This window comes from Bos mutus, chromosome 17 (genome assembly GCF_027580195.1).
Source record: "Bos mutus isolate GX-2022 chromosome 17, NWIPB_WYAK_1.1, whole genome shotgun sequence".
Lineage (NCBI taxonomy): Eukaryota > Metazoa > Chordata > Mammalia > Artiodactyla > Bovidae > Bos > Bos mutus.
The window spans coordinates 15828-37253 of NC_091633.1; the positions used below are offsets into that span (position 1 = coordinate 15828).

The 21426-nt window shown below is 62.1% G+C and overlaps 1 protein-coding gene across 2 annotated transcripts; it reads right to left on the reverse strand.

Moving 5' to 3' along the window:
* Positions 1-22: 22 nt before the first annotated feature.
* Positions 23-18050, reverse strand: PRODH (proline dehydrogenase 1). Of its 2 annotated transcripts, none has more exons than XM_070385632.1 (14): positions 17778-18045; positions 13963-14171; positions 9600-9634; positions 9165-9314; positions 7813-7877; positions 7450-7560; positions 6999-7078; positions 6486-6567; positions 6020-6112; positions 5475-5621; positions 4838-5013; positions 4533-4631; positions 1194-1282; positions 23-895 (listed from the first exon to the last, which is right to left on the reverse strand). In XM_070385632.1, the coding sequence occupies exons 1-14, from the start codon at positions 18024-18026 to the stop codon at positions 708-710; spliced, it is 1773 nt and encodes a 590-aa protein (XP_070241733.1). In that variant the 5' UTR covers positions 18027-18045; the 3' UTR covers positions 23-707. The 2 variants fall into 2 exon arrangements, with proteins under 2 accessions (XP_070241733.1, XP_005903316.2); XM_005903254.3 differs by having other exon boundaries at positions 27-895; positions 7450-7566; positions 17778-18050.
* Between the last annotated feature and the right edge of the window lie 3376 nt (positions 18051-21426).

A 21426-nucleotide genomic window follows, 5' to 3' on the forward strand; every position in this document is an offset into this window, starting at 1 on the left:
TCGTCTGGGGGCTCTGTGGTCTACAGAAGTTAGAAGATGCCCCCACCCCCCACATCACAGGGACCCCTCACCAGCCAAGTCCCAAGGCACTCGGGCCACAGCCAGCCTCCTCCATGGGCTGTCAGAGCAGCAGGAGCCTGGTGTGGGTCACTGGGGGGCAGGGGTGAAGGGCACGGGGCAGGGAGGATCTCAGGGGAGAGACCAAGGCCGGGCAAGCATGAAACCTGCCCATCGGAGTGTGCTGTCTGTCTGCATTGCTCCGAGCCCGGCTCTGGGGCTGGGGTCGGGGGTGTCCAGGGCCCTGCCTGGCTGGGTCTGCACGGAGCGCCTGAGGCTGGAGTGGCTGAACCCAACCCTAAGGCCGCCCAGGCATCAGAGCCACTCCCTCAGCCGCAAGCGAGGGCTTGATGCTGTAGAAAAGTGGTTTATTGACAGGCCAGCTTCTGCAGCCAGCCGCTGCCCAGTGTGGGGCTCAGGGCGCCAGGGTTGGACTCTGGGGAAGGTGGTTCTTAAGGTCCAAGGTCGTGGGGGTGGGCAGAGCAGTTCCTGACGGCTCCCAGCTCTTCTGGCAGGTGTAGGCCTCAGCCCACATGAGCAGAGCAGGGGCCTGCAGGTTCTCCCAGCTCAGGGTGTAAAAGGAGATCGGTGTGAGGCTGGGGTTGGCCGGAGCCTGGGGAGGTCGCGGCCCAGGTATGGGTGCAGGTGGCCTAGGCAGGCTGGTGGAAGAGGCTGCGGGTGCAGAGCCTCCGCTTGAGCTCCTGCCACAGCAGCTGCCGCTCCCGCTGAGCCCCCTTCATGACCCCGCTGTTCTCTAGGGCACGGCGGGACAGGTAGGGCAGCACCTCCATCACAGGCCCGTAAGGGACATACTTGTACACCGGGAAGCCTGCCTGGCCTGCACGCAGGGGAGGGAGTGGTGAGGCCCCACCCCAAAGGAGGCCCAGCCCCGCCCCTCGCAATACAGCTCCGCCCCGAGGCCAGCCCCGCCCCCACACCCCTGCCCCACCCCCGGGGAGACCCAGCTCCGCCCCCTGCACCCCAACCCTGCACCCTAGAGGCCCAACCCCACCCCTCACCCGCTCCGCCCCCAGGGAGGTGCTACAGCCCGGTCCCGGGGGCCCAGCTCTGCCCCTGCTCCCCAGCCCTGCACAAGGAAGGCCCGGCTCCAGCCCCACCCCGGGGAGGCCCCTCACCCAGCGGGAAGCTGATCTGGTCGCACATGCCCAGAAGCTGTCCAAAGTACACCTGGCGGTCGGCGGGGTGCAGGCCCAGCTCCTCCATCCTGTAAATGGGCAGGGTGCAGGCTGAGCCCCTCACCCCGAGAACCCTACCCGCAGGGTAAGGTGAGGGCACAGGCTCTGTCCTGCCTACTGCAGGCCTCCGCCCAGGGCCAAGGCCACCAAGTGTCCCCTCCCCCAGCCAGCCTCCCCTCCTGCTGTGCTTGCCCCCAGCTGCCCAGAGAGGCAGACTCACCCAGCGCAGGCCCTCCCATCACCCCCTCCTCAAGCCCTCGGTACCAGTGCTGTGTTCCCAGCTCCTCACCCTCCCCTTGCTGGCTGCCCTGTGCACACTTCAGTCACCAGCCACTGGTGGCCACTGAGCCTCTGGAGGATGGATGGTCTGAGTTGAGATGCACTGCACACGTCAAACACACATGGGCCTCTGAGGACAGTGTGCGAACAGAATGCGGAATATCTCACTGCTTTTCTGAAAACGTGTTTAAGTGCTGCTGTTTTGGGTATGTGGGGTTAATTGAAATTTATCAAATTCAACTTCTGTTTTCTAAGGTGACTGCAAAGCGTTTGGGATTGATGCCCGTGGCTCAGATTTCTCCTAGTGCCGCTCAGACACTGAAGTGGGGGCCCCAGGTTTGGTCCACACCCTCCCTACTCTCACTTCCACTCGTAGGATCTTTAAAAAATCCCCAGGGTTTGAAATATTTATGCACCGGTGATGCCCACACTTTTACCTCTGGCTCCTGACCAGGCAGATCCACAGCCACCACCCTCCCTCCACCTGGGTCCTCACACCCACCCAGGCTGGGCCCATCACGGGACCCCCATCCCGTCCCTGGAGCCCACCACCGTTCTCGCTGTCTCAGGGCCCCACCCCAGGCTCCCAGACCACTCAGTGTACCTCACCCTGAACATCCACACAAGGGGCGTCCCACAGACCCTTCTCTCCCTCGCCCGGGGCTGGGCTCCGAGGTCGAGCCCCAGTCCAGGAACAGGCAAGTGGCATCCTGTGAAATCTGCCCCTCCACACCCTCCACTGCAGCTCCTTCCATGCCAGCCCACGCCCACAGCCATGTGACTGCAGCTGCCCCAGCACAGGAGAGGCTCTCCATCCACCCAGTGACACCTGAGCAGGGCCTGACTCGTTCTGGCCACAGAACCACAGCAAACATGGCACGGGCAAAGGCCTGCTCTCTCCGGGTCTTCTGAAAGCCTGAAACCACCTGTGGAGAAGCCTGAGCTAGCCTGCTGGACACCCGACCTGGGAGCCAGAGCCCTTCGCTGCCCTGGCCACAGATGAACCTGTTCAGGGCCAACAGAACCCCAGCTGACCACGGATGCAGGACAACCCCAGGCCAGGCCCACGCACCCTGCTGGCTCACAAAACACTGCGCAGGGCCCCAAGCTGTGGGTGGGCTCATGACTTGGCCAAATCTAACCCAGGCTCTCTTGACAGGGTCCCTAACATGTGACACCAGAGACCACAGCGCTTCCCCAGGAATTCCAGCCCAAGCTCTTCCAGGCCCAGGGCCCCTGGAGCAGGACACAAGACCCCAGCCTGCCTGCAGGGCAGAGGCTCCCCCAGAACGGCCTGGCCAGGCTGCGGGGCCTGGGACGGCAGGGCACTCGGGTCAGGGAAGCTGCGTCTAGGGCCGCAGGACTAGGCCAATATGGGAGGCCAGGCCAGCTCCCATGGAACGATCCAGAAGCTAGGAGAAAGGAGGCCTTCTGTGGACAGTTACACCTTCAGCAGTCTCATGGTCCTTGCCTAGTCAGGCTGAGAGGACCGGCCTGAGACCAAAAGCTGAAGCTCAAAAAGGCAGCCACAGGCGGCTGAGAATCTGATGGCGACCTGAGGAGGTGGGCGCCGGCAGGGCCTCTGTGAGCACCGTCGGGCGGACCCTGGGCACAGAGGGACCAGCCTCGATCAAGGCTCCAGCACAAAACTATGTTTTAAGCCTAAGCAAAAACCAGCTTTTAAAATTTGCAACTCAATCCTGTGTTCCTTCCAAAGTCAAGGAAGCCGGAACTCATCTCCCCTGAGCACAGAAGGGTGCCCCTGGCCACCCCACATCCAAGGACGGGGCAGGGTGTCCAAGGAGGCCCCAGGGAAGAGGTGGAAGAGCCCACCCGGCTGGGACGCCAGTCAGAGCCCCTCACCCCACCCCAAAGAAACACCTGACCCCCCACACACGGCTCCAGAGGCTGCCCTGGCCACCCCACGGCCTCCACACTCCTGTTCCCAGCCAGGCGGCTGCAAGGGCAGGCATCAGAAACCGTGGCTCTGAGCTGCAGATTCAGGCTGTGTAAAAGCAGCCTTTGGCAGGAGAAGACCAAGCCGGACATTGCTGAACCACTCAGGACAACCAGTCACCCCAGGCAGCAACCAGCAAGTGCCCCAGGCACACCCCGGCACCTCCAGTACCCAGGCCCTGGCTAGGGGTACCCGCTGTGGGAGAGGGGCCTGCCTTGCTCCTGGGGAAGGTACAGGCCAGCCAGGCCACCACGCACCCAGCTTCCTGTGGGGTGGGCGGAGGAGCCAGAACCCCTGGTGGGGTCCACGCTCAGTTGAGATACGAGATGAAAGAACACAGGATGGGGAATCTCCCATCCTGTGGTTAGGACTCGGCACCTTTACTGCTGGGTGGACAGCTGAAATCCCCGTTAGGGAACTAAGGAGCTTCCCCGATGGCTCAGCAGGTAAAGAACCCACCTGCAACACAGGAGACACAGGAGACCAGGGTTCAATCCCTGGGTTGGGAAGACCCCTGGTATCCTTGCCTGGAGAATCCCATGGACAGTGGGGCCTGGCAGCCCACAGTCCATGTGGGTCACAAAGAGTCGGACACGTCTTGGCAACTGAGCACTGCGCTGGGGAACTAAGATCCCACAAGTCACAAATCAATGCCAAAAAAAATAAAAAGGCATGTATTTCACCTCATTCCTATCTGTGACTTACAAGGCTGCCCCATGGGGACACAGCCCACGTTAAATCCCAAGCGTAGTTTAAAGTGCTGCGGAGCTGTCTATAAACGAGGCGACGCGTCTCAGGTTGCCAACGTTTCACGCTGTGTGAATCACCTGATGATACTTATTTTTAATCAGAAACCTGAGGAAGTCGGGTATTAATGCTAAAAGCCAAAGGAACTGCAGGCAGCCTTTCTGCTACTGCAGCGAGATGCCCAGCTGGGCCCGGGGGGTCCAGGAGCCACAGATGCCCCCCAAAACCCCCGCCTGCCTCATGCTTCCAGCGCAGCCCCGGGCACGGGGCGGGGCGGGGGGGATAGTAGGACCCACCTGCGCAGCGTGAAGCGCACGGTGTCCTCGTTGTGCGAGGCCACCATCACCGCGGCCCTGGCGTTGTGCTTCAGCTCCTCCAGGACATAGTCCAGGCACCTGTGGGGGGGAACGTGAGCCAGGCCCGCACAGCCCCCTGGGGGCAGAGGCCGCCGGCCGGCCCGGGGTTCCGGGACCACGGGAAGGAGCAAGTGTCCCACTCAGCTGGGGTCGTGCGTCCAACAGCATGGAGGCGGGCCCCCTGCAACACCCGGCCAGCCCCTCACGCCCAGAGCCCTGCCCCCTGGGAGCCCGGCGCCGCCCACCTGTGGTACACAGCACTGGTGGCCTCGTACGTGGGGTTGATGGGGTCCTCGTAGCCCACCTCCAATGCGCGGGCACGCTCCTGGGCCATGTACGCACCGCGCACCAGCTTTGCCCCGAAACACCAGCCCTCCCGGCGAGCCAGCTCCACATCCAGGATGACGTTGTCATAGGCATCCTGCGGGCCGCGCCAGAGGTCAAGGATGACCGGGATGGGCCCCCCTCCAGCCTGTATCCCCCAGCGGAGCCTCCCTGGGGCCTGGGTGCCCCCAGCGTGTAGCCAGCAGCTGTGGCCCCTTGGCAGGGACTCTGCAAGCCATCAGCACCTGCCGGGACCCCACCCACCCACTTGCCCTGTCCCCAAAGCCCCAGCGCCAATCCCTGGCCCCTCCAAACACCCAGCTGGGCCCCAAATGGCCAGCCAGGGTTTGCACTCAGGGTCCCTGAAGCACACGCACAAGTCTGGGCAGGGGCCCAGAGCCTGCGTCAGATACTTGGAGAGAACCAAGCCGTAAAGGGCCGGAGAAGACAGCCACTCAAAACCTGGGGGGTTGAGGCACTTTAAGTGGACTCAGAAAGCTGCTCCGTCCGTGTTGCTGCGGCCCCTCACCCCCCAGCGTGGGGCGGGCGGGCACACACCCTGAGGTAGCACTGGAACGTGTTGAAGATGAGCGGCCTCTCCACGTTGAACCTGCGCTGCATCTCCAGCGTCAGGCGGCTGATGGCTGGCTGGAAGTAGGTCTGCTCCGCATCCACCATCAGCCGCACGCCCACCTGGTTGGCTTTCTGAGGGACGCACAGGAGGGGGTCTGTGTGGGCGCGGATGAACAGGCGCCCCCCCGACCCCACCGCGTCCTGGGCATCCCCCCCTATCCAGCACATATGGGGCACCCCCCCAGACCCCAGCCCATCCAAGGCAGCGGCCCGCCGACGCCAGCGCATCCCCAGCACCCCCAATCCCAGCGCATCCCAGGGCAACCCCCTGACCCCAGCATGTCTGGGGCACCCCCATCCCAACCCCAGCACGTCCCGGGGCACCCCCTGACATCAGCGCATTCTAGGGCACCCACCTGACCCCTGCGCATCCAGGGTGCCCCCCCCAACCCCAGCACATCTTAGGGCACCCCCCAACCCCAGCATGTCCGGGGCACGCCCTCAACCCCAGCACGTCCCGGGCACCCCACCTTGGCTAGCACGTCCATCCTCTGCAGCATGCGTGTCATCTGCCGCTCCTCCTCCTCTGTGAACTGCGACAGCAGGGGCTCCAGCCGTCCCGTCTGGGGGCAGGGCCATCCGGTCACAGCGGGCTCTGTGCCTGGGCCCCTAGGCCAGCACGGCCCACTCCCGTGGGCACCCTCTACAGGGCCTCCCGACCTCCCAGGCCTGGTACCCAGGCCCCACTCCCCCCACTGCCGTGTCCACGCGTGAAGGCCAGTGGCCCGCCCAGGGTCCCCCAGCCACCAGGACCCAGGACCACACTGCCCCCAGGACGCCGGCTCCCGTGCAGGCCTGGCCTGCACCCGAGGAGTCTGACCCCACACGAGGTGACCCCCGTGCCTCCCCGAGGAAACCCCGGCTCTGTGCGTGGGGCCCCCTACAATGACCCTGTAGGAACCATGAGGCGGGGACCAGCTGCCCGGGGCACGTCACCTGCATGTTGGGGACCACCAGGTGCCTGGAGAGCTCAGTCCTGCTGTCAATGAGGCTGCACCAGTCCAGCAGGTCCAGCGTGCTGTGGGAAGAGGCGCGCCAGCAGCGGGCGGCAGCCTGACCACGGCTGCCCACGCCCGCCACACGCCCAGGCCCCACACCAGGCCCCTCCCTGCGGGAGCGCCCCCAGACCAACCCCCACGAGGCCTGCCTTGAAACACAGATACAAATGGAAACAGTACATCCTCTGTTTATGAAACAGAAGTGAGACACAAGACTCTTCAGAGGATCTCAGCTGCCCTCACCCTCCACCCACCTGCCAGGTGGGTCCGGGACAGCGGGGTGTAGCACCCCACTCAAGAACTCAGACAATTCCGTGGGAAGCTCTGGGGTTCGGGGGTCCCACAACCCAGCAGAGAGTTAGCAGGATCGGGAGAGGCCGTTGAGGCTCAGCCAGAACCCCACCTGGATGCAGGCGGCCACCCCCGGGGACCTCAGCAGGGCTCTGCCTACCCAGACACTCCCAGCGTCTCTGCAGTGAACCAGTCCTCAATCTCCGCCCGGGACGCGATGCCCATCTTGACCACGCTTTCCTGCAGAAGCAGGGGGGGCGTCGGTCCCTCCCTGCCCCCCTTCCGGCCCTTCTCACAAGCACCTCCTGCCCTGCCTGCTGGCCTTCAATGCCAGGCTGACCTCCTCATACCAGCACGAGACCTGGCTACCTTCTGCCTTGGGTCTCTACTCCATAGACGGCCTCTCCCTGCTGCCCGCCACCCCCCAAGGTTCCCCACATGCCTGCCCACCCCCTGCGGGGCCCCCCGCTCCCACCCAGCGCCCGCCTGCCGAGTCTCTCCCTGCCTGCACACAGGCCCTGGAGAAGTGGCAGGACTCAGACATGCCTGGGCCTCCTGGGCAGGGTTCCTGGTGGCCCACCTGCCCACAGCCACCAGGGAGGGGCGCCCACCTGCAGTGCGGCCACCTCAAGCTTCGTGTCCACAGCGGCCAGCCCAGCCTTGCCCTGCTCAGCAGCCACGTGGTGGAAGAAGCGTCTCCACTTGGTCAGCACGTCCGAGAACTGCAGCTGCAGACGCCAGCCCTGAGCTTCCACCCAGGCGCCCGTGAGCCCCTCCCGGGACCCCCTGCAGCCCAAGCCCCCAAGCCCACCTGTGCGCCCGGCTCCTAGCCTGAGCCCACCGAGCCTACCCAGGTGCACCCAGAGCCCAGGCACCAGCATGTGAGTGAAGGCACCTTCGCTTAACACTCATAGTGCCCCGCGTTCATACCAATCCTCTGCGGGGTGGGGGGGTGGGGGGGTTCTGACATTCACCAGAAACTGTGGTCTCCCCAAAGCTGTGAGCTTAATGGCTGAGAAGCCGTCCTCGCTGGCTCCGCCTGTGAGAAGCCACAGGAAGAGCCATCAGGGCCTTGGGGGTTAGGGGGACTCTGAGCCCAGAATCTGTGCTACTCCAGTCAGGACATGTCTCAGCAACACGCAGGAGGCTGCAGGCAGTGGGCGGGGCCACACCTTCCATGGGTTACCCACGACACCCAGCCCCGAGACCCCCAGAAAGAGAATGATCTCACTCGAATGATCCACCCAGTGAGACAGTCGGTGGTACCAGCACACCTGTCCTCCCGGGAGAACACCTGTCCGCCCTCGCCCCCAGGCCCGGGCGGGCCACTTGGCCCTCGGAATTGGCTCTGGTGGCTACCTGGCAATTTCAGGCTGCGGGGGCAGCAGCGGGAGGGGAGGGCCCTTCGAGGACCCAGACACCTGGGCCGGGTGACCAGCCAGGGCAGAAACACCAACCCTGAGTGGCCCGTGAACGCCCTGCGCACAGCTGCCCCTGACGCCCCCGCAGGCAGGCAGGCCACTCAGAGGGCTTGGAGCTGGCCATGTGCGGTCAGGAAGGCAGGGGGGCCAGGGAGCAGGGGAGGCCTGCCCACGCTCGCCCACTTGATTCCTCTCCAGTGGTCTCGGCACCCAGGGCCACCCCGAGGGCACACGGACACAGACTCGCCCGCAGAGCACCGCCGGGAGGCAGACCACGCTCCGCAGCCTCCATCCCTCCTGTCTGGCTGCTGGAAGCCCATGATCACACCTCTGCTCGTCTGTCCCCAGGCCAGAACCAAGGAGACGCCCTGAGCCCCAGACACGAGGCAGCCACTGTCTATGCGACCAGTCAGGTGCCCGATGCTGACCCCAGCAGGCTGCCTCTGGGTGGTCCTCATCCTGTCCCTAAAGTGTTCACAGTGTCGGGGCCCTAACAGGAGAGCTGTTGGGGAGCCGTTGGGGACCCGCTGGGGTTCTGAGACTGAAGCACACTGAGGCCTGCATGTCTTCCGGCTGAGCTGCCTCGCGAGGGGGTGGTCCTGCCCAAGGGCCACGCGGGGCAGCATCTCCATCCGGGAGGGCACAGCCGCAGCCCCTGGGACGGTGCTGCCCTTGGCAAAGCCAAGCGCCGTGTGACGAGATCCAAGCCCCCCGGCAGGTCCGCATCTGGGCACCTGGGGCCAGCCAGGCTCCTCAGGAAGCAACGGGCTAGACTGGGTGTGTGAGCCCAGGCCACCTCCTGACCTCAGCCACCAAGACGCGGACCAAAGCCTGGGTGAACGCTCCAGCCCCTGCCTCGAGCTCGCCCCCCGGTGTCCCTGAAGCGGGGGCCACCCAGGCCTCACCTGAGGCCTCGATGCAATGCAGGAAGGTCTCCATGTGGCTGTCACACTTGGCCTCACTGGCATAGAAGTAGGTGCGGGCGCTGGTGACCCCGTCCCTGCGGTCCCCGAAGGCCCGGTGCGCCTGGAACTGCTTTTCCCTCTTACTGACACCTGGGGGCGGGTGTGCCAGCCTGAGTCCACGGCCCTGCACATGGCCCCTGCCGGAGCTGCACCCGCTCTGCCTCCAAAGCGGCCCGTGCCCGCTCCCTGACTCAGCCTGGGTCACACCCAGGTGGGGAAGGCAGAGCCCAGGCCTCCAGGAAGGCCAGGAGGGCGTGTCACCTGCCAGGGCACCTGGGGACACGGGCTGGAGCTGCAGTAGCAGCCCTGGGTCCCAAGGCAAGAGGTGTGTGCGAGGGGAGAGGGCTCACTCCTGACTGGCTCCCCTTGACTCACCGCAGCCATCACGCTCCAAGGCTGAGGAACAGGACCTGAAGGAGAAAGGAGATGGGAAGGGTCAGGCCCCCACTGCAGAGGGCAGGCAGGAGGGGGGCAGGCAGGGGGACGCTGAGCCAGACACCGACAAGAGGGGGGCAGCTCACCTGCCAGGTGGGAGCACCCGGCCCCACCCACCCCACCCTCCAGGGTCATCTCCTCTGAGCCTGGCAGACAGGGCCCGGGCGCCAACAAGCCCTGCACCCCAGTCTCCCCCCAGGGAGCCCCTCCTTACAGCGGGTGAGAGGCAAGCAAAGCAACACACAGCCCAAGGCCTGGGAGGGTCCTTCCTGAGAGGAAAAGGCGGGCAGACCCGAGACAGGGTGGCCGCCAGCTTCCGCCCCCCCCCCGCCCTCCCCTCACGCCACCCGCCTCACCCAAGTGCCGCAGGGTTACTTTTGAATCCATAGCCCGAAGGTGTGTTTCCAGCATCCACCCTCCCTTGGCCGGCCCGGCCATCACACCTGAATACCCAGGTCCTCCCGAGGGCAGGACCCTAGGCCACCCTGGAGGAGGCACCGCAGATGCAGCCTGGCAGGGTGGAGGGATGCCACGGCTCCCATCCACACCGAGGCTGCGGGGGCTCGGGCCTGCTCCGTCAGCACGCAGCCCAGAGTCCACCTCTCAGGCGACTACCTGCCACAGAGGGAACACTGTCGCTCAGAGGCCCCCAGGGCTGGGGCCAGTGACAGTCCCAGGTAGCGGCCAGCCACCTGCCCTCCAAGCCCCAGCCAGGCTCCAAAACCATGGGAAGCAACCAGCCACACAGCTGCAGTGTGGGGAAAGGGCCCAGCCTGAGCAGAGAGCACTGGGCAGACAGGGCTGTGGTTCTGGAGCGGGCCTGCAAGTGGGTGGGGCCTCTGGGAGACAAAAGGGGCAGCTGACAGGCTGGGGGGAGGGGGTGTCATCTCAGCATGGGGAGAAGGGGGAGCACACTCTGTGCATGCACACACATACACATGCACACACATGCAGCCATGTGTGCACACACGTGCACACACTTTCAGACACACATGCACACAAAAACATGCAGACACACGTGCACACATACACGTGCAGAGACACACGTGCAGACCTGTGTACACACAAACATGCAGACACGTGAGCACACAGACACACATGCACACACACATGCACACACACACGTGCAGAGACACACATGCAGACCTGTGTACACACAAACACGCAGACACGTGAGCACACAGACACACATGCAGACACACGTGCACACACACACGTGCAGAGACACACGTGCAGACCTGTGTACACACAAACATGCAGACACGTGAGCACACAGACACACATGCAGACACACGTGCACACACACACGTGCAGAGACACACGTGCAGACCTGTGTACACACAAACATGCAGACACGTGAGCACACAGACACACATGCAGACACACGTGCACACACACGTGCAGAGACACACGTGCAGACGTGTGTACACACAAACATGCAGACACGTGAGCACACAGACACACATGCAGACACATGTGCACACATACATGTGCAGAGACACACATGCAGACATGTGCGCACAAACATGCAGACATGTGAGCACACATGCAGACGTGCACACATATGTGCACGGCCCAAGATGTGGAGAAGGGAACAAAAGTGCACCAGGAAGGGCGGGCACAGGACAGAATGGCAGGAATGACAGGAAGTCCCGGGCCACGCCCTCAGCCATCTCTAAGCTCAGCTCTACATCAGATTTGCTGGCTGGATGCCTTTTAGGAAAAAATAAACAGTGAGGGGGTGGGGGTGCCGCAGTGGTAAAGAACCCGCCTGCCAGTGCAGAACACTCCAGAGACACAGGTTCAATCCCTGGGTGGGGAAGATCCCCTGGAGAAGGAAATAGCAACCCACTCCAGTATTCTTGCCTGGAGAATCTCATGGACAGAGGAGCCTGGTGGGCTACAGTCCTCAGGGTTGCAAAGAGTCAAACACGACTGCACGACTGAGCATGCACACACATAAGAGGTGAGGAGAGACCCCGCTGGCCACCCCCACACTGAAGGAGAAAACAGAACAGGCTCCATCTTGAAAGCAGGACTCCAATTTGGGCCGGACTGTAGACTTTGAACTATATGCCCAGTATCTATGGAAACGACATACCAATTGGAGGCCCCTGGAAGGAGGAGCCCCAGGGCTCTCCATGCCTAAAAGAATACCCTAATTATCTGTGTAACCAAATAGAATCATACATTCTATTATGCTTATTGGGGTATGACCACAAGCCTATTGATAATTGTCCACTGTTAACTACCTAGGCTTAAGGCATATGAATCACGGGTTGTATCTTTCTTTTTCCTTTGTTCAGACTAGTTTCAGGGAACCTTATACACTTAGGGTATATAAGCTTTTCACAAAGACTGGTCGGGGTCCTTGTCTAAGAGGAGATTCTGCCTTGGGCCCACCGGTGTAATAAACTGCACTCCACTATCTGCCTTGTCCTTCTGAGTTTGTTTCCCAGAACGCATGGCTACAATACCAGCTCTGCCCTGATTAAATGTGGGAGGCAGGAGAGAAGCACGGAAAAGCCTGGCGGCCCCAGGCCCTGCTTCCAGGCAGCACCCAAGACCCCACACACAACCCCAACCGCGATCTTCACCCTGGGGACCCAGGCCAGGCCTGGAACAGCCAGGACAGACATATCTGCTATCTGCACTGTCCCAGCCGCCGTCACAGCCCATCATCGGGAGGAAACCTCACCCTGCTCCCCCGCCCCGTGGTGCTTAGCCGGCTGGGGGTGCCCTGGGGGGCTCCTCTCCTGGAGTGAGGACCCTGGCCTCCGCCTTCTAACAATTGTTCTGGGAACCACCGTCCACCCTGCCTGGATGGCCCCTCTGCCTCCCGCTTCCCACCCTGGGAAGCCCCCCAGGCCCCTCCTCCCAGTGGCAGAGGCGTCAGCATCATTCCCAGGGCAAGGTCTAGGGGCCTGTGATCACTTGTTCCCCCCACGGGAGCTCGATGGCCGGATGTTGGATCAGCGCCCACGAGCCCGGTTCTGCACCCTCAGCCCGGCCCCGCCGAGCACAAGGGGCGGCCAGACAACTGCAGACAGGCCGCCACATGAGGACAGGAAGGGATCGCAGCTCAGGCCCAGAGGCCAGCCAGCAGGGCTCCGGCAGGACCAGCAGCCCAGGGTCACAAGCTCCGTGCCTGCGGCCAGCCCCGCCTCCCAACGCTCCCCTGCAGGGCGAATTGCCCGGGGGAAAGGAGGCTTTTCATACCAGAGAAAGAACTTCCATTGTGAAACCACCAACCCCCACCCAGACCCAATGGGACACAGCCCATTAGTTATTCAAAAGGCAGCCCCAGGCAGCCACCAGTCTCCGGGAACAGGGGGTGCGGAGCTGGAGAACCCTGCCTTCACGACAGCAAATTGAGAGACAGGGGCTTGGCTCCCCAAGCCAATCGAGCAGCGGCTCCACTGGGACATTCCGTTCCCAGGGCTGGAGTCTCCTATGACCCATCCCCTCCCTGCCCCTGGCCAGAGAAAACATCAAACCTGAGATGGGGCAGGCGACTCAGAAAGCCTGTTCCCCACCCTCACTGGCTCAGGCGCAGCTGACTCAGCGCGGCTTGGCCTGGAGGGGAGCAGAAACCAGCCCAGCAACCAGGCAGGCATTCTGCAAAGCAAGGGCTGGATCTGCCTGAGTCTCCAATGGGGGACCCGTCCTGTGGCCCAGGAGCAGGGTGGGGGGTGCCCTCCTGCCCCCACACCCCCTGCCCAGAGAACAGACCCCTGCAGCCAGTCAGTGACCTTGGCGAAGCCGCTGGGCTGGCCTGCCACACGGAGCCAGCACATTCCATTTTCCTCGGATGCCCCGGGCAGGCTCCACAGCTGCCAGGAGGATCCCAGCTGCTAATCAGGAAGGGTCTCGGGCCAGGCAGAGGGACCGCCCTCGGGGCCAGAATCCTCTGAAGAGATGCTTCACCAGGAAGCACAGGACGACCGATGCCAGTGTGGCCGTCTGTGCCACGGCCACTCAGCTTTGCCAGCCACCCCCATAGGGTGAGAGCAGCCTATAGTTTTCACGTATCACAACGTACTACTCTTGCTTTGCTTCAACCATTTACAACTGCAGCCATGATCCTTAGCCTGCAGACTGTCCCAAACCAGGTGGATCAGACTAGGGGCCAGGGTTGGCCAGCCCCAGCCTCGGGCACACAAGGCCTTGGTGAAGGCTCAGGCCGTCATCCTCACGGGACAAAGGCCCAACCCCAGGCAGGCCCAGGAGGGCTGTGGAGGTCAGGCGGCCGGAGCTCCCCCAGCGGTCCCGGCCAGTCCTGCCCGCGTCGCGTGGCCCTTACTCCATCTCCGTGCGCTCGGCCTCCTCAGGCGTCAAGTCCTCCTCCACACCGTAGTCCAGGATGGAGCCCACGCCAAAGGCCCTGTTGTGCTGGATCAGGGGCCGGATGGACTCCTGGTCCTCGCCAGCCACAAACTGCCCATAGAAGGTCATCTTCATCAGCGTGTTGAACAACCTTTGCCCCAGAAGTTTCCTGGCAAGATGCAGCAGCTGGAAGACAAGGGGAGCTGCTGTCCAGGGCCACCTGGGCTCCTGGCCCCCGGAAGGACTTACTCCCGGGTCACGCAAAGCCCTGACACGCTCCCCAGGGCCACACTCGGCGCAGGGCCCTGGTTTTACGGCCACACCACCCAGAATGGCTTGCTTCCCACTCGTAGGAGCTGGCTGTCCCCAACTACTCGTCAGAGTTGGCTGGTCCCCAGCGCTGCTCTGAGCCCTCTCCTGCCCTGCAGACTCACAGGTGAACCCGGAGGCACATGGCAGCCACCTGACCACGGCTGGGTGGATACAGTGACTGGCGGGCCTCTCCAGGAACAGCAGCGGTGAGTTCACAGCGTTGTCTGTATCCACGCCTTGGCTGGGGATGACGGGGACTGGTGTGACTTTCTCAGAGGCAAGCACCCAGAGTTTTCAATGTTTTGCTCACTGCTTATTCCAAGTCCCTAAAACACTGCCTGGCAAGGGGCTGGCCCTGCAGTGGGTGCTGAACAGATGAACACACAGAACTCCGAGTAAGCACGAGTCCCGCTGGAGGCAGCATGGGCCAGAAGTGAGCCGGGTAACTGCCCCCAAGGGTCTGAGAGACGACCGCCGACGGGGGGCCAGTGGGGGCTCGGCACAGTCGTGCGTCCACCACAGACCAGCAGCCCAGGCGTGCGAGCCCCAGGGGAAGACAGCCACCCAAACCACTCAGCCTTCTCCTCTACCTGCCAGCATCACACCCCAAATTCCTGCCATCTTCCTTCAAATGGGCTGAGCAGGTGCCTCCTGCCCAGCGCAGTTCCAGGTTGAGCGAAACAGAGGAGGGACTCCCCTCCTAGTTGTGGGGAGACCCAGAAGGCGGGAGGGGCAAGGTCCTTCACAGGATTCAGAATGGGGGCGAGGGGGTGCCGGACAGGGCAAGAGGAGGGCTCTGCCAGGCAAGGAGGTGACAAGGCGGGAAGGAATCAGGATAGGGGGCAGGGGTGACTGCTGGAGGACACACCCATCACCTGTCCGGGAATCCCTGTCCCACCTCCAACTCCAAGACCGGGACAGTCTATGGTTTCTCAACCCCAGTGAATAACAGAACCCCACTTTCTTATGGGGATCAGGCCTCAGGGAACCATCTCTAGTCCGAGCAAAAGCATGGGTGAGTCACAGGCCTTTATCCCCAAACCAGCATCAAACGGCCCACGCCACCCCAAGGCTGACACAGCTGCCCTGCGCCTGGCACTGCAACAGACACTCAGGGGGCCACATGGCATGCCGAGGGCAAAGGTTTCTAGGCCATCACCTCTTCCCATTGGCAGCCTTGCCCAGTGTCTGACTTTATTGCATCTCGTTGTTTTTATAAGGAAGATTGGAAATGGAAAGTGAAAGCCCCAAGCTGGGGGAGGGCAGCCTTTTCCCGCCTCCCAGGAGCCCAGGCCAGAAGTCAGGGAGGCTGTGGGCCTGGGCAGCCTCACTGAAGGGCAAGTCAGGTCTCCAACAAATCCCAGTTCAACCCAGAGGCAGACGAGGCAGAATCAGGGACCTGAGAGCCAGCACTCAGCTGTGGGAAATCCCTGACATCATACATGCCGATTTCGAGGACTGTCAGAAACACAGCATGGACGTGGGTAAATAATCTAGGCTCTACAGGCCACACAGTCCATCCTAGCCACCCAGCTACTGTGGAGGAGCCCCAGCCAACACTCACTGAAGGAGCAGGAGCAGGGCTGATGCTGAGGTGTGGTCCAGGGACCTCCTGGTCCCCTTGTGCCCCTGTGTTGTCAGGGGCAACAACTCTGAAGGCCCCACCAGGTCCCACCCTGGCACGGGAGAGGCCAGCCTGTCACAGAGGGCGATGGAAGCACTGGGGCAGGGCTGGCAGTTTAAAGCCCCAGTGCAAAGCAGCCTGTAGGCTCGTCCTGGTGCCCAGTGTGCCCTGAGGTGGCTCCGCCCGAGACCAGGTAGCCCCACCTCTTCCCCAGGTAGCAGCATCCTTCATGGATTTAGAAACTTGCACCAGGAACGCAGACACTGTAAAAGACTCAGAGATGCCTACACGTGAGGACGGGTAAGGCCAGTTCTCTCGCCTCCCTGCCCACACCCTTCCCCCAGGCTCTCCGGCACTGGCTCACACCCAAGCACAGAGGCTTTCATCACAGAACACCTGGATGTTCTAAACCATTCACAAAAAGGCCTCCCTGTGGGCAAGTGCGGGCCCCCACTGGGTCCAGAGCCAATGCCACAGCTCAAACCAGGTTCCTGCAAGCTGATACTCCCTGGGGCAGGAGCTGCACAGACCTGCACTGGCTGGGCAGGAGGAATTTCTGCTGCAGGCCAGACTATAAGAAGGACCAGGTCTGGGGAGCAGCCCACAAGCTCCACAGTCTAGTCTCCGCCCGGTTTCCTCCAGCACCAGGCACCAAGGTCACTGTCACCAGCAGGACCACCAGCAAGGACGACAGTGGGACAGATCCCTCGGAGGGTGGGCAGGGCACCGCCCACAGTGACTGGGCTCCTTAAGCATGTCCCCAGGGCACAGGCAGAGCACCAGGGGAGAAGCCACCTTGCTCTCCAAGCATCCACAGCACGGTCTAGGGGCACTGGCCCCAGGCAGACGCCCGAGGGACAGTGGAGCTGGCCTGTCCCTCCTGTCATCCCCCGCAATGCTCGAGGACTCCAGCTGTGTGGGCTTCTCTGCTGATTCTGAACCTAGCCCTTCCAAAGCCACCCAGCTCTAACTCTGCCCTCACCACCCACCCATCGTGGCCTCACTTTCACCTCTGCCCAAGGTGTGGCTAGGTGCTCCTCCTGGGTGCAATCTCCCTGGCCTCTCCCTGGAGCCAAGGTGCCCTCCACACGGCCTCACTGAGACGTCAACACCACCTGCACGCAGAGCCTTCAGGACCCTCAGCACCAGCTGGACCCTTGCTTTTAAACTGTTCCCAGGGTCACCCTGACAACAGCGGCTAAGACACTTGTGCTTTTTAACTTCCCAAATCCCTCACACTTTTCAAAGTCATTGTGCTCAGGTTTCGAAAGTCAGATATTCTCTCTCAACACTGCCTATTCACGATGGTCATGTGTGGGGACCCCAGCTTCCAAGAACTCTGGGGTTCCAGGCTATGAGCCACACACAGCCAGGCTACCTATTCAGCAAAGCAGATGACATTTGATTTTAATCTCAAGTGAACACTGTGTATTACTGCAGGCACTATACAGCTTAAACTTTAGACTGGTTTTTGTTTTTAATTGCTATGGTGAAGAATTCGCCTGCAATACCTGACACCTGGGTTGGATCCCTGGGTCGAGAAGATCCCCTAGAGTAGAAAATGGCACCCCACTCTCATATTCTTGGCTGGGAAATTCCATGGACAGAGGATCTTGGCGGGCTACAGTCCGTGGGGTCGCAAAGAATCGGACACGACTGAGCGACTGAACAACCACCCACAGCTGACATGTGATAAAATTCACTGCCCGAAAACCGCGTGCAGGAAACACCTCCCTTCCTAACTTCCCCCACGGGCTCCAGAGTGCCCGCTCTCCACCCTGAAACCTCGTAACGGCTCCCAGACGGGTGAAGGTCCGCGGGGCCCGGCCGCATCCCCGCCCCGCGGCCCCGCACACCTGCTCGTGACGCGCCAGCAGCGCGGGCGAGGCGCAGAGGCTCAGCACCAACAGGCTGCGCGCCAGCTCCCAGCTGCGCCGGCTCCGGTACGCCTCCTGCGTGTTGCCGAAGTCCACAGCGGGCACCGGCGGCCGCGCGGTTTCGGCCGGCCCGCACACGGGCTCGGCTCCCGGGCCCGCGGCGGGCTGCTCTCGGGCCGCCGGCGCGGTAGACAGCGGGGCGCGGCGACAGAGGGCGGAAAGGTGCATCCACGACGTTCGCCTGAGACCCATGGCTGCTGTCCGCCCGCGCCGGGGTTCCTTAAATAGGCGCCCCGGCCCCGCCCCCGCCCCCCGCCAGGCTCCGCCCCGAGCTCCGCGCCACGCCCCTCCCCGAGGCTCCGCCCCCGCGCCCGGCCCCGAGCGGGTCTTTGACAGGCCCCGCCCACGGAGCCACTCCACGTGCACCCGAGCCCCCCCTTCTCAGCGGGAGGCTGCGCCTCAGAGAAGACCCCCGCCTGCTTGGCCGACCTCCCTGGCTTCTTCTCCTGCTCCGCTGGAGCCCACCCTGCACACATGCACACGTGCACATCTGGGCTTTGAGACTCCGGGTCTGCGGAGAATCCGGGAAGGCGAGGGTGATGCTGCTTCTCCTCCAGTGTAAAGGCGCTTTGGGAAACCCTCCCACCGACCGTCCTCTCCCTGGCCTAAGGCCCAAGCGCTGAAGGAATCTTGCCAACTCCATTCTCTCCCGCCCTCCCGGTCCCACCGCCCACCCAAGGGGCAGGCATGGACCACCAGGCTCACCTTGGACGCCCTGACTTGGGGACTGCGTGACTGTGCGGCGGTCCTGTGTGTCACAGAATCTTCAGCAGCACCTTCCAGGCTTCTCTGTGCCAGACGCCAGCAGCACCCCTCCCCCAGAGCTTGCTAATGTCCCCTGGGGACCCCATCATCACGTCCACATTGATGGAGGCTTCTCGACTTTGTCACGGGCCTCTTCCCCCCTTTCCCCTGTTGGAGCTGAAGACAAAAAAGGAGAGACACGGGGGACGGGCAAGTCAAGGCCCAAGGGTCAGGGACTTGAGGGTCCTTCCATCAGCTCAGAAACTTAGCTCCCCTGGGCGTCCCCTGGGGGTCCAGGAGCGGAGACACCACACTCCCAGAGCAGGGGGCCCAAGTCTGATCCCTGGTAAGGGAGCTAGATCCCTCAAGCTGCATCTGAGACCCAGTGCAACCAAAGAAAGCAATATTAAAAAAAAAAAGAAAGAAAGAAACTAAGCTCCCCAAGAGTAGGCCAGCCTTGTGAGCTGGCTGTGGCCAACAGACTGCCCCATTTTCCTTTCATGGATAAGCTTCCCTCCTCCCCGAAACCCTTCAGGGACTCCCTGCTGCTATCCGGACAAGGCTGCTGGCTCAGCCAGGGTCACCGGCCCCCAGAGGCCAGACCCCCTACTCCCACCTTCCCTCTCGCCATGCTGGTCAGTCTGCCAGGCCCTCCTCTGAGCTCCGGGTCATGTGAGGGCTGCCCGCTGCTCTCGGCCACCTGTGCCTGCTGCCCGCCCCTGCACCCAGCCCCCTCCCTCTGTCCCCCTCCTCCTTAGGGCCCATTAGCAGGCACATACATCCCGAGCTGGGCACTGGCTAGACCCCAGCTCCTTCCTCTTGCCCTTGAAGCCCAGGCACCTGTGTTCCCCCTGCAGCTGCCTCTTGATGTGTCTTTATTGAAGGAAGGAGCGTGTCTGACGTGGGAAGTCTGACACCAGGCTCCAGGCTGGTGACAGGGTTGGGGACTCGTCCTCTGGGCCCCGCCCTGAACCCTGGGTTTCCCTGGAGTGCGTCCAGCCCTCACCTGGCACCCTGGCTCTGGCTTTCCATGCAGACACCCCGCTGGTGCCAGTCTCTCCTCGGCTGGATGCGCCCAGCTGGTCCAGGCTGTGTTCCCCTAGGAACACCTGCACCCAGTTACCAGCAAAGGACCAGACTCCCAGCCCTCTGCGTGTGACCAGGACAAAGTGCAGCTTGTGTTAGGGGCCAGGGTCGGGGGTTCGTTGGCATCCTGGGGTCCCACAGCTCACCACGCTGAGAGTGGAGAAGACTGATCACACACACATTTGGGCAAAATGACAGCACGTGTGAAATGCCAGGTTCGCTCAAGGGCTGACCTTCCTGTGCCCCTGTCCACTGACAGCTCCACCCTTGCTCTGACTCAGGAAATAGAGGGTAGAGTCCAGGGCGAAACACAGCTGACAAAGGAGAAGTCCAGCCAAATCACAGACAAGGCAGCACAGACGTGTGGTCATCAGTGCTGGGCCTGGCACCACCCCAGCCACCCGGGCCAGTCCCCCAGGGCCTGCCTCCGGCACGGGGATCGCGCTGGGTTCACTGTCTGACGTCACCTCTGGGTTCCCACCTTCCAGCTCTGGTTCCCATCGCCCAGCTTAGCTGAGGCGGATCTGAAAGGGTCAGACCCCTGGGATCTCAGCAGTGTGGCTGTACGGTCAGCCCCAGGGAAGGGCCCATCGGAAAGGCCAAGGGGTCCGGGAGGGAGCAACTGGGTGATGACTTCAGTGGGCAGCCAGCCCAGCGGCTCAGGATACTCGCCCACCCCTCTCTGCCACGTCGTGCGCCCGACTCTTCCCAGAGCGCACTTCCTCTGGGAGTCTCCTGCTCCCTGTTGTCTCCTACTGATGCCTGGGGAGCGCTCTGTTTCCACTTGTTCAGTGAGCAGGACATTGACACTCTGTCAAAGTTACTATTTTGCCAGCTGCTTCTTACCCATGTTTCCTGAAATATTGGTCTGCCCAAATCACAGCTCCACGTCGGAACTCACTCTGATTTATGGCTGTTTGCTGCTTTCCTCTGCACCCATTTCTACTGATATATTTGCTCTGTCTACACACAGAGGAGTTCGTTCACATTTGTTTAATTTGGGGTTTGTCTTCCTCTTATCAGCCTGTACCAAACAGTGCCAGTATTTGCTCCCCCGGAGTGTAACTTCTATCCTGGGTATGTCATCCCCTTATCCACTCCCTGCTGGCACTCCCAGATTCTTCCCGAGCTCCCTTTCACTCTGGAATTTGTCATTTTTCTCAGCTACTAAAACGTGACTCGTCCCCTGATGTTGAGACTGTCTGCTCCATCCCAGAACACACTGCTGTGTTGCATGGGCGTCACTCTTCACCCCATGGCCGTTCTGTCTGGTGACTTTTAATCACTCATGCACACGTGCTCCATCACTCGCTCAGTCCTGTCCAACTCTTTGTGACCCCATGAACTGCAGCCCGCCTCAGTCCTGGATTCTCCAGGCAGCAATACTGGAGTGGGTTGCCACTTCCACCTCCAGGGGATCTTCCTGACCCAGGATCAAACCCATGTCTCCTGCATTGGCAGATAGATTTCTTTACCACTGAGCCACCAGAGAAGCCCTTCAATATGTGTGAGGAAAGGCATTCAGATTCCCCAACCCTGATTCTTTCTCTGTAAAAACTGTCTTCTACGTGCTGGCAAGCATGGCAATCACAATCTTCCACCCAGGGAGCTGTGACTGTTGACCGGGTTTATGCAGGAGAAACTGAGACCCAGCAGGGAGGAACAACCTGCCTAGGGACCACTGCAGGATTGAAAGGAAGGGTCACCACACCAGACTGGGGGTCTGCAGGCCAGGAAG

What these genes read in the sequence shown, in the direction of transcription:
- PRODH (XM_005903254.3), bottom strand. Translation starts at nt 18,050, where the DNA reads ATGGGTCTCAGGCGAACGTCGTGGATGCACCTTTCCGCCCTCTGTCGC. An exon ending in TTGAGGTGGCCGCACTGCAG is followed by an intron (nt 7,079 to 7,449) that starts GTGGGCGCCCCT and finishes CTGCTTCTGCAG; the next exon opens with GAAAGCGTGGTCAAGATGGG. An exon ending in GGATGGACGTGCTAGCCAAG is followed by an intron (nt 5,622 to 6,019) that starts GTGGGGTGCCCG and finishes TGCGTCCCTCAG; the next exon opens with AAAGCCAACCAGGTGGGCGT.